At 49.8% G+C, this 21,811-nt stretch overlaps 1 protein-coding gene across 5 annotated transcripts in view; it reads right to left on the reverse strand.

Annotated features, from left to right (window-relative positions):
- MACF1 (microtubule actin crosslinking factor 1) overlaps positions 1-21,811 on the reverse strand; it is a 1,146,281-nt gene that overhangs the window by 107,724 nt on the left and 1,016,746 nt on the right. For all 5 annotated transcript variants that reach the window (XM_085648361.1, XM_085648360.1, XM_085648359.1 and 2 more), the window contains 2 exons: positions 14,915-15,084; positions 9,934-10,093 (listed from right to left, as the gene is read on the reverse strand). In XM_085648361.1, coding sequence (XP_085504487.1) covers positions 9,934-10,093; positions 14,915-15,084 — 330 coding nt within the window. The remainder of the gene's footprint in view (positions 1-9,933; positions 10,094-14,914; positions 15,085-21,811) is intronic.

The following is a 21,811-nucleotide window of genomic DNA, read 5'->3' on the forward strand; positions in this document are numbered from 1 at the left end:
TAAAGGGTAAGAGAGAGAACTGCAACAGGTATAGATACCCGGGAAGGCGGGTGGACGCATGTGAATGTACAGCTCTACATGCCAAGAACAGATGCTTACTGGGTAAGTAACATTATCCATTCGAGGCATGTGAGCTGTAGATCACATGCTGTGCATAGACTATGCAGCAGTATTCTCCCAAAGCGGTGGATAACCTGTGGCAGTTGTCTGAAAGAGTGTTCCAAGTACTGCCTGGCCCACATTAGATTGTTGTCTTGCTAACACATCTGCACAATAGTGCTTGGTGAATGTGTATGGTGCAGACCACGTGTCAGCCTTACAAATGTCAACTATGGGAATGTTTCCTAAAGCCATAGTAGCCCCTATTTTGCGAGTGGAAGGCGCTCTAGGGAGTATTGTTAAACTTCTCTATGCTTTTGCATGACATGTTTGAATGCATTTAACAATCCATCTGGCAATACCCGACTTAGATATAGGATTGCCCTTGTGAGGTGGAGGAAAAGCAACAAAAAGTTGCTTAGTTTAACAAAATTACTTTGTTCTTTCTATGTAATATAAAATGGCTCTTCGAACATCCAAGGTGTGTATAGCTCGTTCTGCCACAATCTGGTTGAGGAAAGAATACAGGTAACTCAACCGATTGATTGATGTGAAAGGCATAAACTACCTTAGGTAGAAACTTGGGGTTAGTATGAACCACTTTGTCTGTGAAGTTGGCAAAAAAATTATTTTAAGGTTAGTGCCTGTAGTTCACTCACTCTCCTCAATGTACAAGTTACTTACCTTCGGGAACGATGTATCTGGTAGAGATGATTCTAGCCGCAGATTCCTTAATGTAGAATTATCCCCAGGCGTGAGACTGGACCCGGAAAACTTTCTTGCCCAGCATCTCTGCGCCCCTTGGGGGGGGGGGGGGGGTTTGGGGAATTAGTGGGGGTTTACCTCATGACTCCGCCCAGACGTCCTCCGCAGGCGTGACGTCAGCGAGGTCACATAAGCCCCACCCCGGCGAGCTGATGTCAGTTTGCTTCGGAGAGCTTTTCCGTGCCACAACGCTGAGCCATCACAACAAAACTGAGGAGAGCGTGGGGACAGTGTGCGAAAAAACACCAGAGAAACAAAGAGAGAGAGACACACAAAAGGTGAGGAACAGCACCAGGCGGCAGGAGGCTACAGCAGGAAAGCCAACGCAGGAAGAGAGCAGACCAACTCTGAGGAATAACTGTGTAAGCCAGGTGGTAGCACCAGGCAGCACAAAAGTACCAGAAGACCACATCAGTAAAGTCACAGTAGGGAGAGCGGAAAGCACCCCTCCGCGGAACCACCGTGACAGCCAAGGCGAGAGCCGGGCTGGAGGCACAAGCAGTGGAAAACGCTGTAAGAGAAAGAGAGAGAGAGCGAGAGACTGCAACCATAGACCACAAGCCCGGAACAGAGGGCAAAAGCAATCCACCCCCAGACTACACAGTCAAGGAGGGCCAGAGCCTCTGAAAGGAGCAGGAGGCCAAGGACAGACAAAAGAACCCCCAGTGTAGAAGACTATAAGGGGATTAGAAATTGTAACAACAAAGAGAAAACAGCAAAACCAGGCCCTTACACTGGAGAGAACCAAGCTGGAAGGAAGGAAGTACGACAGGCAGAAAACGAAAAGGAACCCCACAGAAGACAAGCCACCCAGAGGGAGGCTAGTTCAGAAAACCAAGCTGAGGGTCCTCGCAGAACGGGGAGGAAGGGTGGGTCGTGAAGGAATCTGCGGCTAGAATCGTCTCTACCAGATACATCGTTACCGAAGGTAAGTAACCTATACATCTGATAGAGACTACTAGCCGCAGTTCCTTAACGTAGAATAGATACCCTAGCCATACCCAGACGGGAAAACAGCCTGCGAGAGAGCCTCCCCACCAGGAGAGACTAGGGCCCCAGCAGGGGACATGGCACAAGCACAAGAAGGAAAGGGCCAGGATATCCAAACCCAACCAAGAGAAAGAGAGCGCCCAACACCCCGCAGGGGCAGGCAGCGCCCCAAAAGCCTCAAGGAACGCAAGGACCACCTTGAACCCAGTGAGAAGAGGTAGAACCAAAGGCAGGGCCCACCAGAAGAAACACCGGCATAGCGATAGAAAAGAGCTGAATACACATCGGCCGCAAGCAGCGGGCAAGGCCGAAACGGCGCCACTGCCAACAGCACAGGTGGAAGAAGAAAAGCACCGTTGCGCGAAGCCCCAGCAAAACCAGAGGCAGGGGCGCAAGGAAACACATCAAGATCAAAACGGAGGAGAAGAACAAGCAGGCCTAAACGGGCATGCGCCACCAGTAACAGGCAACACCACGGAACAGCGCACCCCGGACAAGGCAGACGCCAGCTGAAGGAAGAGGCCAGGACACACACTGACACACGAAGAAGTGGAGGAACCGGCAGAAAAGAGACGGAGGACGGCCTAAGCCTGCCACCAGAACACAGAGGCCAAGGAAAGCCAAACTCTCTGGAGCATCAGACCGAGGACCAAGCCAAAACACAAGACAAAAATGCAGAACCGCTACAACCCGATGCCCCAGACAGCAGGCCAGACCGGCCAAGCGACGTAGCGACAAGGGAAAGGACGGATCTAGCGCAACCTGCTCCAATACAGTTGGCAAGAAGATCGCACCTGCGACATACCGTGACGCCACGGAGAGCAAGGAACCCGGAAAGGGTGACCACCCCTCCCCAGCACAGGACAGAGCTATGTAATAGCTACAAGTACCCCACATGGGTAGGTAACGTCCCAAGAACCATGGGAACACCCCTTAGGAAAACATTTCCGCAGCAGAGGACAAGGCAGAAAGACCTGCAGAAAAAACCAGCAGACAGCTTACCAAGCAGCCAATAAAGAAGACACAGAAGGCCTAATCTCAGGGCCTACCAGGCTTACCAACAGCCAAAACCACAAGTCAACAAAGTGCCGGACCAGCAGCCAACAGCACCAAGGGCCCAACAAAAGGACCCCAAGGGCACAGGAACCATAAAGAACACACAACCCTGGCTACCTGTTACAAGGCCCCAGGAAAAACAACGGAGAACACCTCCCAAAACACAGACCGACAGTCAGGTCACTGAGGGGGAGGAGGACGAAGCCCCGCAAGAAACCTCTGAATGGCAGAATCCGCAGGGGTGTGGAACAACAGAGTGCCATCAAAGGGAAGGTCAACCAGCCGTTCCCTAACGTTCTCAGGGAAAACTCTATCCCGTAGCCAGGCATGGCGACGAAGTACCTCTGAAACGTCCAGAGCCGAGCGAAGAATAAACGCCGCCAGCTCTCAGCCATCCAACACATGGTGCCGCAGATCAACGCAGGCACCCTCATGAGAAGCAGAAGACATAAGGGACTCCGCCGAATCCCACAAGCAAGAAGTGGCCCTGGCCAACACACAAAGAGTGTTAAGGGCCCGCAAAGCAGCACTGGAGGAGGTGAAGATGTTGTGCCCCCAGGAATCTAACCACCGGGCCTCCTGTGATGGGGGAGACAACACCGATGGCAAGGAGGGAAAGGCAGTCTGTAAAGGAGGGAAAGGCAGTCTGTAAAGGAGGGAAAGGCAGTCTGTAAAAGAGTGCCCCTGGTAGAAGGGTGGAGGGAAAGACAGACAGGATCATGCGGGGCAGGACGATGGCGGTGCAGAAGAGGCTGGGGCATTGGGTCCCCCGTGGCAGGACGCCCTCAGGCCCCCAAAAGAGAATTATGGAGTGCAGCCTCAAGGGAAGAAGCAGCTCCCGTCCACCAGAGCACTGATGGACCTCCAGCAGATGATCCGTGGGGAAATGGGCAGCTGGATCGCCCATGCGCAAGATTCCTGCAGCCTTGGCAAAAGCACGAGCGAAGGCAGCACTCGCCTCCGTAGGGCCCAGCGGCTGGGAAAGCAGTTCCTCCGTGGGCGATGGCTGCAAGCTAAGGCGGCCATCCCCCAGCCCAACTGGAGAAAGGAAAGGCCAAGCTCGAAAAGGATGAGGGCAGACAGATGAATGGGGAACCTGAGGCGCCTCCGGCGAAGACTGCGGGCGAAGAGCCGTCCTTAGAGGACGCCGGGGAAAAGGCCACGACGCGGCAACCCGTCTCCGGAGAAGATGAAACCAACAACCGCCGAACCTCTGGAGACCAGGGGGCGTCCGAAGACGAATCAACGACCCAACATCGGCCAGGCGCCGTAGAGTCCGCCACCGGCGTCAGGTCAACGTCGACCGGCGCCGAAAGGGACGCCGAAATGACCTCCGCCACAACGCGCGGTGTAGGAGACCGAGGCGGGGTCGGAGCCGGGGCAGCTAAGAAACGGCGCCGAAAAGGCGTTGTCTTGACCGACGAGGCAGCCACCTGCGTGGAGGGACGAGAGGGGCCCGGGGACACGCCCCGCCCCTAACTGGCCACTGTGGCGCCGCCAGGGCCAGCAGCCACCGTCGGCCTCGGAAAAGGCCGCTGTGAGAAAGTGCCATCCTTCTTGCATGGTATGCCCCCACTTTTTGCTGAGTTGCTGAATGTACTTTGACTGAGTGAGCCCTGAACTCCTGCAAATCAGCTGCCCAGGGCCTATGTTCCTTCCCTAAAACCTAAAACTCAAATTGGCAAACCCTGGCCACATGTCAGCCCCTAGTACATGGTACCCAGGGCCTTGTGACCAGGGAAGGCCTCTAAGGGCTGCAGGACTTACTGTGCCACCCTTAGAGGCCCTGTACCCTAACACAAACACACTGCCATTGCAGGCTGAGTGTCTGGGTACAAGACAAAAACAAAGTCGACATGGCACACATCCCTGTGTGCCATGCCCACAACCTACACTGCCCTGGCATACATCAGCCACCCCTCTAGCTGGGTGCCCTATGCCAGTGGTGTGGGCGCATGAGCCCTGTGCCCCTACAGTACCGAGATCCATTGCTGGGCACTGTAAGTGCAGTGCTGCTATTTAAGAGTATATGGTGCTGAGAGCTCGTCAAACACGAACTCCATAGCACCATAATGGCAACACTGAAGACTGAGAAGTTTGGTATCAAACTTCTCAGCACATTAAACCCGCACTGCTGCCAGTGTGGGATTTAATGTACAAAGCACTACAGAGGGCCTCTTAGAGATGCCCCCTGAAGCCTAACCTACAATCCACGTCTGGTCCGAGAGGCTGCCTAGGCTGCCACACAGCAGACATGTTTCTGGACCCCTGGGTGGAGAGCCCCCGCTCTCCTGGGCCTGCAACAATGCACATCCTGGGCGAGGTGCTAGGTCTCCTCCCCCAGGATGGGCAGGGGGAAGCTTCGAAGGCATGCCACCTTTGTGAGCTTTCTCCAGGCCACTGGCTGTACTCAGCAACTGGCCCCCACCGGTTCTGACCCCCACTCTGGCGGGAAGACTGGCCCGGAACCCCAAGTAAGCACAGGGGATGTGCCAGCCTCTGCCAACCCCACCCCTCAGGTGGGTGAGGCGAGGAAGCATATCTCTGGGCTCTCGCCATCTTGAAGATGGGAAGCCCTGCCCAATGAGGACTAGGCTACTGCCCCCCTCCCACAGGAGAGTGGCAGGATAGGGGGTGTTACTCACCCCAGGGCAGGGACCCATTGGTTCCTGCACTTTACCTACCTGTAACGCCCCTAAATCTAGTATTTAGGGGCACCCTGAACCTTCCTTCCTCAGATTCCAGATTCCGAAAACGCAAAGAAGAGCAAGAAGAAAGAAGAAAGAAGACGTGCCGTGCAGCTGCTAAGAAGAGGAAGACATCAACTGCTTTGGCCCCAGCCCTACCGGCCTGTCGACCCATGAACCTGCTCCTGCTAAACCCCGGCACCTCTTGTGGCCAGCAACCTTACAAACCCCGGAGGACCTGGCTACCTTGTAACTCTGAGCATCTGGGACTCCCATGAGCAGTGGCTCTGCTCAAAGCAAGTTCTAACCCCTGGCATCAGCCCGGAACCGCGAACCCTGCACACTCTGCACCCGCCAAGCATGGCCTGTGCCGGAATGGACAAAGATCCAGAGGACGCCCCCCCGGCGACTGTGAACCCGAGTCCAGCACCCAAGGACCCACCTCGACGCTCCGGACGACGGCTGCAGCCTCAGTACCAGGGAACCCCCCCAACAGCGATTAACAGAGGGTATGATTTCCCGACACCAAAAGGCACCCGGCGCCCTGCGGCCCCCTGTGCCTGACTCTTGGGTACCTGCCTATCCTCCAACAACCCAACTTACCTCTCGAAGTGGTGGTGGCACCTGAAGCATCTTCGTCCCCGAGCTTGCAGCCTTTGTTAAACCTGGAGCTTTCCCATTGAAATCCATTGAGCGCCCGAAGGCTCAAAAGCACCCTGCACCCAGCCACCCGAGTGGCCCTGGAAGTGTAACTTCTACTCCTACCTACGTTCCCATTTGCCCTGAGCAAGTGACCAGGAGCCCAGCTCCCATAGCCGCGTGGCCTGCTAGTCAGCAGCCACCAACCAAGGCCCCCCTGCCTTCCATAGGATAACATTGGGCCTAACTCACTCTGCACCCGGCCGCCCCATTGCCGCTGAGGGTGTAACCACTGTACCAACCTGACCCTGGAGACCCCTGAGTTTGTGCCCAGAACCTTAACTCTGCCAGTCGAGTACTTACCCAAAAGCCGATAACCCAATTTTCTTCCATAAGGTAACATTGACTGGTTTCGTCTGAAATTTCTTCTAAGTGTGGAGTTTCTAAAACTTAAAATATTCACCTAAAATCACCCGAGTAACGAAAACGGAAATACTCACCTGCTATTAAGAGAGATCCCAGTGCTAGATCTTGGTGCCCAGCACTGACCCCGAAAAATACTCACAACATACTTACCAGTAACCCAATTTTCTTCCATAGGTACCATTGACAGTTTTTCTGTGAAATTTCTTTTAAGTGTCGATTTTTGCAAATTACAAATATTCTTAAAAAATCGTACCAACTGTGAAAACGTAATTACTTACCTGTTTTAGATAGAGGTCCCAGTACTGAGCCTAGGAGCCCAGCCCTGGATTACAAAAGTAACGAGAACATACTATACCTGTAACTTGAATTTTCTCCCATAGGGAATCATTGACTGTTTTCTAGGAAATTTCTTCTAAGTGTCAACTTTTAAAATAGCAAAATATTGCCTAAAAATCATAACAGTAACTGAAACGAATTTACTCACTTGGTTCCAAGACCTGTCCCAGGACTGAATCTAGGATCCAGTCCTGGAATTAGAAAAGTAATCCTGAAAGTGATCTATTGCACATAACTTAAAAACCCACATTGAGCTCAATGCATTATTGTGTTTGAAACTGTGTTGCCTATTGCAACAACCTGTAACTATTGTCTACAAATGTCAATTGCATATTGCAAAAGTATTTAACTAAAGCCTCTCATTCTGAGAAAGCATATTTTAATATCTATTGTTGGTTCTAAAATAAAACAAGCATATATTTTTTATATAAACTATTGGCCTAGAGTTCAGTTCTTGAGTGTGTGAGACCATTTGCTGACTGAGCGTGTACAACAAATGCTTTACACTGTCCTCTGATACTGCCTTACTGCTCGACCAAGCTACCACTTTTGAGAGTAAGGTTACATCTAACTTTAACCTCTGCCAAACCTCTGGGGACTGTGGACTCTGTACCTATTTGGGAACAGTATATACAGAGCCAGTTTCTCACAGCCACCGCCTGCCCACTGGACCGAGGGGGACTCGAGGACACGCCCGAGCCCCGGCAACCTCCTGCGACACCACAGGGACCCCCACGGGGGTTTGCGGTGAGGGAGAGGCGCCGTGGTCCGAAGGAGGGAACCCCGACGGCACCACCACTTCAGAACCTGGAGCCGAACCTGTCGGCAACGCCACAGAAGTCCCCGCACGCGGCAAGGGATCCGCAGACGTCCCAGGAAGAGAAGGAGAAGAGTGAAGAGCCAAAGAGGTCTGCAAGGCCGCTGCATAGGCCTCCATCTGGGCTGTGGTCGCCCCCCCGCACCGGGAAACGGCGGATAGGGTGGCGACGCGCAGGGCCGCACCACTTGTGGAGAACCCGCACCCGCAACAAGCCGGGGAACGAGCCTCGGGGACAAACTGCGACACTTAACAACAGGTGAGCGACGCCTTTGCGGCCTTGGAGAGGGACGATGTCGGAGACGGAAGCGGCGGGTCTTTAAGCCTTCCGCGGGGGCGGGCGAGACGACGCCGCCGACCGGGACATGCACACCGAAAGGAGTTTCATCCGGCGCGCCCGCTGGGACTTCGGCTTCATTTGCGGACACGCCTCGCAGTCCGTGGAGTCGTGGTGCTCCCCCAAACACCACAAGCAGATGGGGTGAGGATCCGTCTCCGACATCTGGCATGCACAATACTAGCATGTCTTAAAGCCTGAAGGCATTTGCACACTGTTCTCAAGAAAAACGCCTAAAAGCGGAAAAAGAAGGCCTGAAACAGGCCAGGGACACGATCCGGATTCGCGATGCACGCGGAAAAGAAGAAAACTGACATCAGAAATGTTGGGCAAGAAAGTTTTCCGGGCCGGTCTCATGCCTGGGGAATCTGCAGCTAGTAGTCTCTATCAGATTTATTTAATATTTAAAATCAGTTTTTCCTACCTTTCAAAAGGGTGAGTTTGACGGTTCTGGGCAGCAGTGTTCAAACTGTGGCTGTCTGGCTACACAGGCCTTAAGCCATGTTTTTACTTCCACTTTAGGGGATGGTGCAACAGGTGGTGCAGTCCAAAAGTGGGCCAGATCCAGCCATGGGTGTATTTTTGCACCATACGTTATGGTCTTAAAAGAAAGTTAAGTGTGTCAGGTTTTAACCCCTTCGCCGCGGCACGAATTTTGCCGCGGCGCTGGGGGGTTCGGGGTGAGCGCGGTGCCGCCATGCTCTTGATGGAACCACTCCGTCATGAGCCACGGGCGCACTGTGCTCATGACGGAGTGGTTCCGTCACGGCACTGATTCCCCGCCTGTGCGGGCGAACAATGCAAGTGGGCGGAGCGGCCGCAACGGCCGCAGCATGACGGAACCACTCCGTCATGAGCACACGGCGCCCGTGGCTCATGACGGAGTGGTTCCGTCATGAGCAGGCAAGGGGTTAAGCTGATTTGACATGTTTTGGGAGTTAAAGCAAATACCCACGGCACTGGATCGCTGTGTCCCAGTGTGAGGGTTCAAGAACACCAGCAGGTGAGCCCCCAAAAATATGAAAATTGGGTAACTTTCCAACAGATGTGAGCAATAAGCTGGCCTGAAATTACACCTTTGAGAATGAAACTGAACTGCATTTCTTCTCCTCCCAGTACACGAGATCTCAGGCAGAATATTTTCTTGCAGTGCACTCATATCCTATGGTAGTATTACTCTAATGATTTAAAATGGAAAGCAGAGGCAGCCCTTTTCTGTCTGCCATGAAATTCTTCATCTCGCTCTGTCACAGATTCATACCCTGTATTATCTTAAATGAATAGGACTACTGCTCCATGCAGTATTACCTGAACTCCATCAGTAAAAGAAATTACCCGAAAACATGCAATGTAGCATCTCATAAGGAGGAGTAACCTTGTATGACTTTTTTGGTTTATGTCTACATTCCCACTTTCTAACATAGCCACAATGAAAGTTTTGATATTTTTAAATTAAAACTATGAGAAATGAACAAATGAAGCAAAAAGTAAGTGCAGTTCAACATGTACAGCTGAAAACAAATATAAATGCATTTTTAACTCCATTTCAAGGTACTTAAAGCCATTGCTCAATGATCAACATGATATTATGGCACAACATTTTTCATGATGAGTCTTACATAGATCAATCAATGTCTCTACAAAATGAAAAAGGTGACACAAAATATTCTGGAGCGACTGAAAGATCTGATTGGCACCAACACAGGTCTACTCCACTGGTTGGGAGCATCTGCCCCCACCAATGCAATTCATCTTCTGGAGTAACATGAAACTTTGCTTACCTTGTGAGCGTCCATGAGGTTCATGACGAGATCCAGGTCTCCATGGACGGGTTGATCTTCAGCTAGCTGTGGTTCCACCTTGTAAAGCCAATCTACCAGGGCCTGTAGGGCATCCATAAACTGACCAGAAAAGAGCAGCGCCTCCTCCAGCTTGTGCTGCCTGGGGATAGAGGGGTCGGAGTGGAGTTATAAGACAAGTTTAGCTTTATGGTCACTGCAGAAAAAGGACGTAATCTTGCATACATCAATACACAGTTTGTAGCATACACCTTAAATGGAGCGATGCAAGGTCCCATGGAGAAACACTGATAAGAAGCTTAGAGGTAACGGAACCACCCTAAATAGAATCCCCTGCAAAAGACCAGTATTTCCTACAGGACAGAAGTTCTTCCACTTGGCTCAAGGTGGAGCAAGGATAACAAAAGGGAAAGTATCTGCTAAAAGAGGCTAATGAATTCAATCGAGGGGCAGGCAAGGTGGCAAGAAAGTGGAACTGATTTATCAATGGTGGGAATGGAAGAGTTCCTTAGAGATCGATGAGAATGAAATGGTAGGGACCATGCAGGCTCAACAGCATGACAGCAGGAAACGATAGCGCTAAATCACTAAAGTCTTAAGATACTATTACAACATTGTTGTTATTAACACTTATGTTGTGTCAAGGCTTGTTTACTATGCGTGTCAATTTTCTTTAATTGCACTATACCATCTGTGTTTATTTTAACACACTAACATAATAATTATCCATGCAGCCAGCATGTCTTGATCAGAGATGTAGTGTGCCTAAAAGCTTTTACAATAATCTTATATGGCTTCTGTTTCAAAGGAGAGGCACGGACTCAAAACTGAAACAAATCATAGGCTATAAATGAATATACAAGAAAGTAACTATACTAAGAGCGATCGCTATTCCCATACAACTTGCTGCTAATATCCAATTCAATGGAACTCAACTCATCATTGGCTTTATCGTGATTCAAGTCTGCATCCCTGCATGTGTAATACTCCAGGCAAGCAGCTCAGGCGCATAGCTTTGGGGGCGTGTTTGGGGTGTTACACTCCCGAAATTAATGTATTTTTTGGAAAATAGTTGAGTACAGGTGCTTTCAGTCAGGTATGGTGAAGTGTCTGTCGGATTTCACAAGGAATTTCTACATACACACAAAAACCCTCACACATTCTCTCCCTCTCTGCTTTGATAGTCTTAAAATATTTTGCTTATTTTACAAAACTATTGTGTTTTCTATCAGTACCCTTTATCAATCCGCATTCATCTCCCTTTCCACTGCCCAATTAGCCCATCTCATGTGCCCTGGTTATCGTATAATGTATTTTGACATTATATGCCAGCGTGGTTGTTGGAAAATCTGAAGCGGACATCCCCCAATCTTACTGACCAAGTTACACCCCTGTCAGGACTTCACACGCTAGTTAAGAGAAGAGACACAGGTCCTTATGTGCCATATTAGACCAAATCTTACTATATGAAGAGTGGATTCAAGCAGATTTCTTCCCAGAGTGAAAAGAGGAAGCAGCCACTCTGAAGCAGATTTCTAAATGCCACTCCCAAACAATCACACATATATAGCAATTCAATGATGATTAATTTGTGACAAACTTGTCTTTTGAATGTTGGCTCCTACAGTTTAGTAAACCTCATTCACCAGACCAACCCCAAGGCACAAAAAGGTAGCTCATCTGAAGAGGACTCCTTTGGTTAACTTCCTAGAAAGCTTTTCTTTTCAGAAGATCCACAAACATCCAATAAGATGGTAGCAAATCTTCTAAAGTAGGGTTCCCCAACGCAGGTGGACGAAGTTCAGATCCAGGCTAGTGTTTTAGGATAACGACTGATTATGTAAATGTGCTCTATTTGGATGTATTGTATCTAAATCCATTTGTAAGAAAGTGGCTCTGTATATACTGCACCAAAGTAAGGTTCAGTGTGCACAGTGTCCACAGTCCCCAGAGGTTTGGCAGAGGCTAAAGTTAGATATAACCTTACTCTCTAAAGTGGTAGCTTGGTCGAGCAGTAAGGCAGTATCAGAGGACAGTGTAAAGCATTTGTTGTACATACTCAGTCAGCAAACGGTCTCACACACTCAAGAACAGAACTCTAGGCCAATGGTTTTGTATATAAAACTATATAGTTGTTTTATTTTAGAACCACAAGTATGTATCAAAATACTTTCTCAGAATGAGATGCTCTAGTTGAATACTTTCAATAAGCAATAGGCTTTTAAATGCAATAGTTACAGTTGTTGCAATAGGCAACACAAGTTAAACACAATTATAACATTGCGCACAATGGGAATCTTTAAGTAAATGCAATAGCAATTACTTGGCATAGGGTTTTCTTACTCAGGGCTGGATCCTGGATTCAGCACTGGTGCATCTCATGTAAACAGTTGAAAGAAATCATTTTTGTTACACAGGCGATGTTTAGGGAATATTTGTATGTTTAAAAAATCGACACTTAAAAACCAGGCAATGTTATCCTATGGATGAAAGTTTGGTTGTCGGAAAATCACAGATGTAATTACTTTTTAGGGTCAGTGCTGGGCACCAAGATCCAGCACTGGGATCTCTCATGGTAACAGGTGAGTAATTTCGTTTTCGTTGATCAGATGATTTTTAGTGAATATTTTAAAGAAACTCGCCAATGTTACCCTATGGAGAAAATGTGAGTTATCGGCTTCAGGTAAGTACTCGACTGGCAGCAGAGTTAAGGTTCTGGGGCTAGACTCAGGTGGCTCCCAGGGTCAGGTAGGTACAGTTGTTACACCCTCAGTGGCACTGGGGCAGCCGGGTGCAGAGAGAGTAGGCCCAATGTTAGCATATGGCAGGCAGGAGGCCTTTGGTTGGTGGCTGCTAGCAGGCAGACCACGCGGCTGTGGGAGCTGGGCTCCTGGTCACTTACACAGGGCAAGTGGGGAAGTAGAATAGAACAGATGCTGCACTTCCAGTGGAACTCGGGCGGCTGGGTGCAGGGTGCTTTTGGGCTGTCTGGCGCCCAATGACTTTCAATGGAAAAGCTGCAAGATGAACAAAGGCTGCAAGCTCAGGGACGGAGATTCTTCAGGTGTGACCACCACTTCGAGAGGTAAATTGGGAAGTTGTAGGTTAGGTAGGCACCCAGGAGTTGGGCACAGGTGGCCGCAGGGGTGTCTTTTGGCGTCGGGAAATCTTACCCTCTGCTGGTCGCGTTTGGGCATTCCCTGGAGTTGAGGCTGCAGGCATCGTCAGGAGCGTCGAAGGGTCCTTGGGTGCTCGATTCTCCATCACAGTCGCCGGGGGGACGTCCTCGTGGTCTTTGTTCAATCAGGCACAGGCCGGTCTCGGCGGGTGCAGAGTGTGCTGGATTCGCGGTTCCTGGCTGGCACCAGGGGTTGTTGCTGTTTGAGCAGAACCACTGCTCGTGGGAGTCCCAGTCTTTAGATGAGCAAGGCAGTCAGGTCCTTCGGGGTTTTCGAGGTTGCCGAACACAGAAGACGCCGGGATTTAGCAGGAGCAGGTTCGAGGGTCGACAGGCCTGTAGGGCTGGGGCCAAGTCAGTTGGTGTCGTCCTCTTGTTAGCAGCTGCACGGCAGGTCTTCTTTCTTCTTGTTTCGGAATAGGGATCTGAGGAAGGAAGGTTCAGGGTGCCCCTAAATACTAAATTTAGGGGCGTTACAGATAGGTAAAGGTCAGGGACCAATGGGTCCCTTCCCTGGGGTGGGTACACCCCCTATCCAGCCACTCTCCAGTGGGAGGGGGGCAAGAGCCTAGTCCTGATTAGGTAGGGCTACCCATCCTCAAGATGGCGAGAGCCCGGAGTTGTGCTTCACCTCACCTCCCCCGCCTGAGGGGTTGGGTTGGCAGAGGCTGGCACACCCCCTTTCCTCCCTTGGGTTTTCCCGCCGATCTTCCCGCCAGAGTGGGGGTCAGAACCGGTGGGGGACAGTTGCTGAGTACAGCAAGTGGCCTGGAGAAGCTCACAAAGGCGGCATGCCTTTGAAGCTTCCCCTGCCCATCCTGGGGGAGGAGGCCTAGCACCTCGCTCCAGGATGTGCATTGTTGCAGGTCCACGAGAGCGGATGGCTCTCTACCGAGGGGTCCAGCAACATGTCTGCTGGGTGGCAGCCTAGGCAGCCTCTCAGTCGGGACGCTGGTTGTTGGTTAGTTTCAGGGGGCATCTCTAAGATGCCCTCTGTCGTGCATTTTACATTAAATCCCACACTGGCATCAGTGTGGGTTTAATGTGCTGAGAAGTCTGATACCAAACTTCTCAGTCTTCAGTGTAGCCATTATGGTGCTGTGGAGTTCGTAAAGACAACCTGCCAACACCATATACTCTTAATGGCAGCTCTGCACTTACAGTGCCCAGGAATGGACCTGGGTATTGTAGGGATACAGGGCTCATGCACCTGTACCCACACCACTGGCATATTGCACCGAGCTAGAGGGGTGACTGAGGTATGCCAGGGCAGTGTGTTTGTGGGCATGGCACACAGGGATGTGTGCCATGACGACTCTCTGTTTTGTTCTGCACCAAGACACCCAGCCTGCAAAGGCAGTGTGTGGGTGTCAGGGTACAGGGCCTCTAAGGGTGGCACAATAAGTGCTGCAGCCCTTAGGGGCCTTCTCTGGTCACAGTGCCCTGGGTACCTAGGGTACCATTTACCAGGGGCTGACATGTGGCCAGAGATGCCAATTGGGTTTTGGATTCAATACAGTTTTAGGGAAGGAACACAGGCCCATGGCACCTGATTGGCAGGAGCCCAGATCACACTCAGTCAAAGTACATCAGCAATTCAGCAAAAAGTGGGGGCATACCATGCAAGAAAGATGGCACTTTCTCACACCATTCTATGTGGATTTTGTGAAAATCTGCCGTAGCTCGAATCTTTGCGGGCCAACTCTGGTTTTCCCAGCACTTTAATTCTTAGGTTCACATGTCACAATTACAAGAGCCATATGCCTCCCTTAGAGTGATCATCACCTTTCCACGGATTTTCCACACACAGTGTCCCATCGGTCCCGTATTTCTCCCAGCAGGTGGTCGAGTTTCTGGGAGTCATCTGTCAGAGAAGCTTTCTCTTTCAGAGCCCTTCCTGTCCGCACGGTGGTGTCATAAACTGGCTGCTTACTGCCCAATGTCTTTTGGAACTCCTGCAGGAAGACAAGCATATAAGATTGGAGGCAAGGAAAAAGCTACTTAACTGTTACAAGTAGATATAAAGGCACAAACAACTGCACATCGTTAAAAAATAACATATGTATTTTGATCAATCACACAAAGTAAGTGCTCATACACTACTAGAGGGATGTCAAGGTTTTATTATTCGAGGAAGTAGAACATTTACAAGAGCAGAAAACCAGTCTGTAAAAGCGCTTTAAGTATGTTTCAGCTAATGCAAACAAGTCAAATATATTTAAGGGCAAAAAGCAACAAGGGCGACGAAAGAATCTTAACATAAGGAAGCAGGCGTAAGGAGGAACAACACATGGTGACAATAACAGTAGGTCCTGTAACCAGTCTATTAAGTCAATCACTCCTGACTCAGCCTACAAAGGGAAGAACAAGTTACTTACCTTCAGTAACGACTTATTTGGTAGAAACATATTCTAGACACAGATTCCTTACCTTTGAATTTCCCAGGTGTCAGACTGGACCTGGATGATGTTTCTTCAAGCTATACCCCTGCACGCCGGTCGGCTCCACGTGACATCGTCTGCGCCGCACTGACGTGCGTGTCACCTATATAGGCACCACCTTGGCACCCTGACATCAGTTACTTTTCATGACTTTCCACTACAGTCGTGCGGGGACATGAAGTACGCTGACATTGCTGTGTTTTTGAACAACTAGGGCCCTGGAAGGGAATAGCCATGGCATTACAAACATGTCCGCAGTGCGGGGAGGATGGGTCAGTCGGTAAGGAATCTGCGGCTAGATTATGTATCTTCCAGATAAGCCATTACCAAAGGAAAGTAACTTGTTCATCTGACAGAGACAGCTAGCTGCAGATTCCTTGCCTTTGAAGAGATACCCAAGCAATGCCATTCCAGAGGATGGACTCTGTACAAGTTAGACCAGAACATCCTGCAGGACAGAGCGGCCAAATAGGCCGTCCCTATGGACTTGACTTTCAAGGCAGTCATGCTTGGTGAACATGTGCAGGGAATACCACGTTGCTGCCAGACAAATGTCCAGGTCTGGAACCCCATGCTGCATTGCTGTGGTAGCAGCCTTAGCTCTGGTGGAGAGAGCCCTTAAGACTTCAGGAGCCTGCTTCTTGGCCAGAGCGTAGCAAATTTTGATGCAGAGGACGATCCATCAGGAGACAGTCCTTTAATGCACCGCACAACCTTTTTTTCACTCCAACGTACCCCATGAAGAGCTAGTCATCCACCCAGAATTGTTTATTGTTGTCAAGGTACAATGGCAATGCTCTTTTTGGGTCCAAATGGAGTCACTCCTCTTGATGGATGCAGAGGAGTGTAGAGAGTGGATAAGGTGACAGATTGCGGCACACAAAAGGGGGTTACCACTTTCAGGAGGAAAAAGGCCTTAGTGTGAAGCATGAATTTCTCAGCGAATATTGTCATTGTGGAGGACAAAGCCTGCAGTTACTCAACCTCCTAGTAAATGGATTGCCACTAAAATGATTATGCTACTTACATAGTAAGCATCTTTTCTTGGCATGTAGAGCTGTAGATTCACATGCTTTGCATACTCCTGCCATCTAGAGTTGGGTCCGGATGTTTGCAAGTTGTTTTTCTTCGAAGAAGTCTTTCCTAGTCACGCGGTAAGGTGACTCCTTAAAAAGAATCAATAGCCTTTTCTGTGCAATATAATGCAAATGTATTCCATCGGCAGGTGTAGACTGTCTTGGTGGAGTGACGCCTGGCTGACAAAATAACATTACAAACTTCGGGAGGAAGGTCGAATGCTATCAACTGTCGCCACTTAATCTCCATGCAAGAAGGCGTAGAGTTGACAGGTTCGGGCGGGGGACCCACCCCTGCTGCTGCAACAGAAGATCCTTCTGAAGGGGAATCCTGATCGAATTGATGCTCAATTGAGGAAGCTTGGGATATCAGACTCTCCTTCCACAATCCAGATTTACAAGGGCTTGGGCACGGTCGCTCCTGATCTTTTTGAGCACTCTAGACAGAAGTGGTCTGGACAGAAAGGGGTAAAGGACGCCTGAGCTCCACTCGAGATGAAGTGTCTCTGAGCGAGAACCAACTTGGAAACTTTAGCGTGCGTAACTACTGATATTGCATGTTCTCGGGAGAGGTGAACAGATCTAACCAAAGCTCTCCCCGCTGCTGAAAAATTCTGCACCACATTTGGATAGAGATGCCATTCGTGAACCGCTAGGCTAGTCTGAGTTTGTCTGCCATAGAGTTCATAGAACCTGTCAAGGAATATGTCTTGCACTTCCAACTATGCCCAGAGATTCAGGGCCTCTTGACAAAGGATCCACATCCCCACCCCACCCGTTGCAGTACCACATGGCGGTGGTGTTTTCTGTGATTACCTGCACCAGCCTTCCCTTGATGGAGGGTAGAAAAGCTTTCAATGCCAAACGGATCGCTTGGAGCTCCAGCATGTTGATGTGGAGTCTGGATTCCACAACTCACTAGAATCCTTTGTTTTCCACCTCTCCCAGATGGCCACCCCATTCCAGCAATGATGCATCTGTCACTACTGTGAGATCTGGTTGGCGAAGGGGGAGGGGTCTTCCTCTGACCCAATTACGGGTTGTTAGCCACCACTGAAGATCTCATGCAGTTCTCTCCGAGATCTGGACCAGGTCGGAGAGATTCCCCTTATGCTGCGCTCACTGCAACATCAGGTCCCAGTGCAGAGCCTGAATATGCCATCTGGTATGAGTCACTAGCAGGATGCAGGAGGCCATGAGGCCCAGCCACCTCAGTCATTTCCACCAAAATCCAGGACAGAGACTGAAGCACAAGTTACTACTTGTGTAACGATATGTCTTCAAGAGACATTAGTTAGTGATACATTCCTTACTTCAGAATATTCCCCAGGCGTCAGTCTGGATCCGGAAAGTTTTCTGCTTAGCAGTACCCCTGTGCGCCAGTAGGTGGCGCCGTGCGGCTCCGCACCCGTCACTGGCGTCGTGCGCGCCGAGATGACGTCACGGAGGCTACTTAGGCGCCACCCATGCGCGCTGTCAGTTCTGTACACAACTGTCCGCGCCGAAACGCGGAGCCATGCGAGAAACTGACCTTTGGTGCATAAAACTAGGGCCCTAAAAGGGTATGACCTTAACCCTAGTAATCAGTTCGCAGAACGGGGAGGATGGGTGGGGCGGTAAGGAATCTATCACTAACTAATGTCTCTTACAGATATATCATTACACAAGTAGTAACTTGTGCATCTGAAAGAGACACGTTAGTGATAGATTCCTTACCTTAGAATAGATACTCCAGCAATACCAACCCCGGTGGTGGGTCTGCGAACAAAATTACACCAGAAAGTCACGGAGCACAGAACGACCAAAGAAGCCGTCTCTCCGGACCTGACTTTCAAGGCAGTAGTGCTTGGTAAACATGTGCAGCAAGGCCCACGTAGCTGCCTGACAAATATCCTGCAAGGGGACACCGCGTCCCAAGGCAGTAGTGGCTGCAGTTGCCCTGGTCGATGGTCCGTTTGTGCACCACCCGACCTCTCTTGGCGCCCATGTAGCCAACAAAGATCCGATCATCCACCCGGAACTGCTGTGTACGCTGCAGATAGAATGCGAGCGCACGTTTTGGGTCCAGACGGTGGAGCAGCTCCTTTTCCCTTGAAGGATGCGGAGGTGGACGGAAAAAAGGTGGGCAAAGTGATGGTCTGCCCCAGGGGCGGCTCTAGGCTCATGGTGGCCCTGTGCAGGGAGTGCAGGTAGGGGGCCCCGGAAGAGGGGGTCCGGGCAGGGCGGAGCTCAGGAACGTGTTTTAATAAAACATCGAGAAAAGGCGTTAGATGACCAGTAACATGGTAACAGAAAAACGACGTTTACTTTTTGAGTGCTCATCACTTGGATACTTTGTTTTAGAATCTGGGTCTCTGGAGGGACCCCTTTCAACAAGAAAAACACGTTGAGCGTCCGTAAGAGAGTTCGGCCACAAAGTAGGATCCCTCCAATCACATAAATCATATTCAGAACACGGGTCTGTAACATGGTCTTGCTCTTTGGCTTCCTTTTCAATACCAGCATCATCCGTCTGTAAACTCTGAACCTCCTTCAGAATGCCAGATGTTGATGGACCGATGAATGATGTTTCAGTTTCTCTGTCTGAGGGTCTTTTGTAATAATCCTCATCCTGAGTTGGTAATTGCTGCATGTTTGTATCAATTTCAGAGTCACCTTGTTCATTTTCATTGGTCTGCTCATGAGTATCATTCTGCTCATGGATATCATCATTTTTTCTGTTCTTCTTTATGGTCGTCAGCGCCTGTTTTACCTAGTGCATCAGCAGTACTCTGGCCAGAGGATTCTCCATCTTTAGGTTTCCCTTGGGTGCTAAAGTTCAGGATTGCTCCTTCCTGTGACACTACGAAAGCCTGCTGAGCCACCTTTCTCTTTCGTTTCGAATAACCAGATTTGTGTACTCGAATTCTCTTCATTTTGCTTGCAATGCAGCGGGCGAGGCTAGCAGTGGGTAGGAAAAAAAAGAAGACAATCAGCAGTTGCGGCTGCTGAAAGATTTTGATGTGTCATTTTTATTTTCTTGCAAAAACAACAGTTGATGGACAGAATGCAGAACAATGTCATACATTCACCCCAGTACAGAGATCTGGGCCTAAATCCATAGTTGTTTTGCTCACCACACCACCCCAGTTCAGACATGGCCATATGCAAATCAGCCTTGACCCTGTGCCTCATGGGAACAGTCCAGCCCTAACTGCCAAGCCATGTCTTCCCTAGACTACACAATGAAGGACCAGCATACCTTAATGAACGTGTGAATTTCCACCAACCTACCAGGAAAATATGTTCCAGAACCATCTCCCTAGCAGCCACCCAATGCAGCCGCTGATAAAACAGTTGAGGGCGCTACTTCTCCCACCTGGCAGTGAAGACCTGAAATCCCTCCCCCTGTACCTCAGAGCCTCACCATCGCTCCAGCAGTTCAGGAAGGACCACAAGACCTCGCTGTTCAACCAACAAGCAGCATGATCCAGCAGCATGAATCCCACACCGCCTCGAGACTCTTATGTGTGAAGCAGCTGAGCTTTACAAACCCTGACTGATTGATAGTAATTACCCTTCCCACTACATGTATGACACATTATGAGGACTAGCCACATATGGAAGGTTTATTTGAAGAGTGTTATAAAACTATAGGGTAGATCATGTGACTTGGCATACAAGGTCTGTTTTCTCAGTCCACTGAGAACAGTAGAGCCTGGAGAATAGTTCATGATCTATTTGGGAAGTGACCTTAGCAGGAAGAGAGTAAGCTACCTTGAAATCATGGCACACAGAGACCTGTCTCAGTACGTCACTAACTGATCCTGAAGACAGCCTACAGGTAACCAAAGACTCGTCCACTTTACCACATTGTCAAAAGACAAAATACAATATATTTAATTAAGGTTTCTTGTATAGTGCCATATTCCAGCAACCAGTTCTGCTCGCTTTCAGAGCACCTATTAAACAAGGATTAATTACAGTGAGTCCTAAGGCTATGAAAAGGCACTAGAGGTTCACTGAAGCAAAATTAATGTGCAAGGAACATCCAGTCAGGAGACAACTTTCAAGCAGACGTACGAATCACTAGCACAGCGTACCAACGACCCCATGGGCCGTGGCATAAGCAAGGAAAATGGCCCCTTTGGCTGCTGCTCAGGAAGTAAAATATAGCAATTATCAGGGTTCAATGGGCCCCTGAGGGTTTTGGGTCTCAGTACCACTGTACTTGCTGAACCAATGGTAACTATGCCCCTAGTATGGACAGAGAAGGCTGCTTCACCAATTGCAAACTGAGGACTAGTTAAACAGGTTTTCTCTGCTAGTCACATCACAAGCACTGGAATGTAATTAAAGAAATGATCAAGAAGCCAGTCTCCTACCAAGGTCTCTGCAAAAGGGCGTTAGATTGAGTTAACATGGGTAGGCACTGCCATCCTATTCCAGGCGTCCATCCATAGGTGCTTGCATTTCATGTCTGCCTCAACACCATATAAACAGACATAACCAAATGCCAAGTACATTCGAACACTCGATGTTTTAAAAGATTTGTGCAGGCAGATCCACTCATTAGATCACAATTATCAGCTTCATACTCTGTTTTCATGATTGTTGATAAGTAATTGTAATCATTTTAATGAATCCTTAACATTACGTCTAACACCTCGTACCCTGCTCTCCTCTTCCCCCCAATATGACCGTGCCTCCCAAGTTACACCTCCAAAAGTCACCATGCCTCCCCTCAGCCACAAGTAAACACCGCCCCTGCACTCCTGACTCACTCTTCCCTCAACGTACAGCGCCGATCTGTACCACTCCCTACCCCTGGCGCACGGTGACCACCTCTCTGACCCGCGCCATCTCAGAGATGAATCGTGAGAGAGAGGCTCTCTCTCACGATTCATCATGCCCTCCCTTCCCATGACCACCAGAATACCTCCAGCTCGCCACCTCACATGGCTTACCTCCACCCAGACCCAAAGCACACACCATCTAAAATAACATCCTCGCCCAACCTTCCCCACGCCCCCGGCTCCTCACCCCCACGGGCTGGGATACATTCCTACGCCTGATCTGCCCTCCTCCCCAGGGCTCCCCACACCCTCGTCCAATGGCTCACCTTCCCTCGGGTTCACTCTGCAGTGGCACATGCTGACCTCCTCACTCCCCCTCCCCATGCCCTG

Source organism: Triturus cristatus, chromosome 3_2 (assembly GCF_964204655.1).
Source record: "Triturus cristatus chromosome 3_2, aTriCri1.1, whole genome shotgun sequence".
Lineage (NCBI taxonomy): Eukaryota > Metazoa > Chordata > Amphibia > Caudata > Salamandridae > Triturus > Triturus cristatus.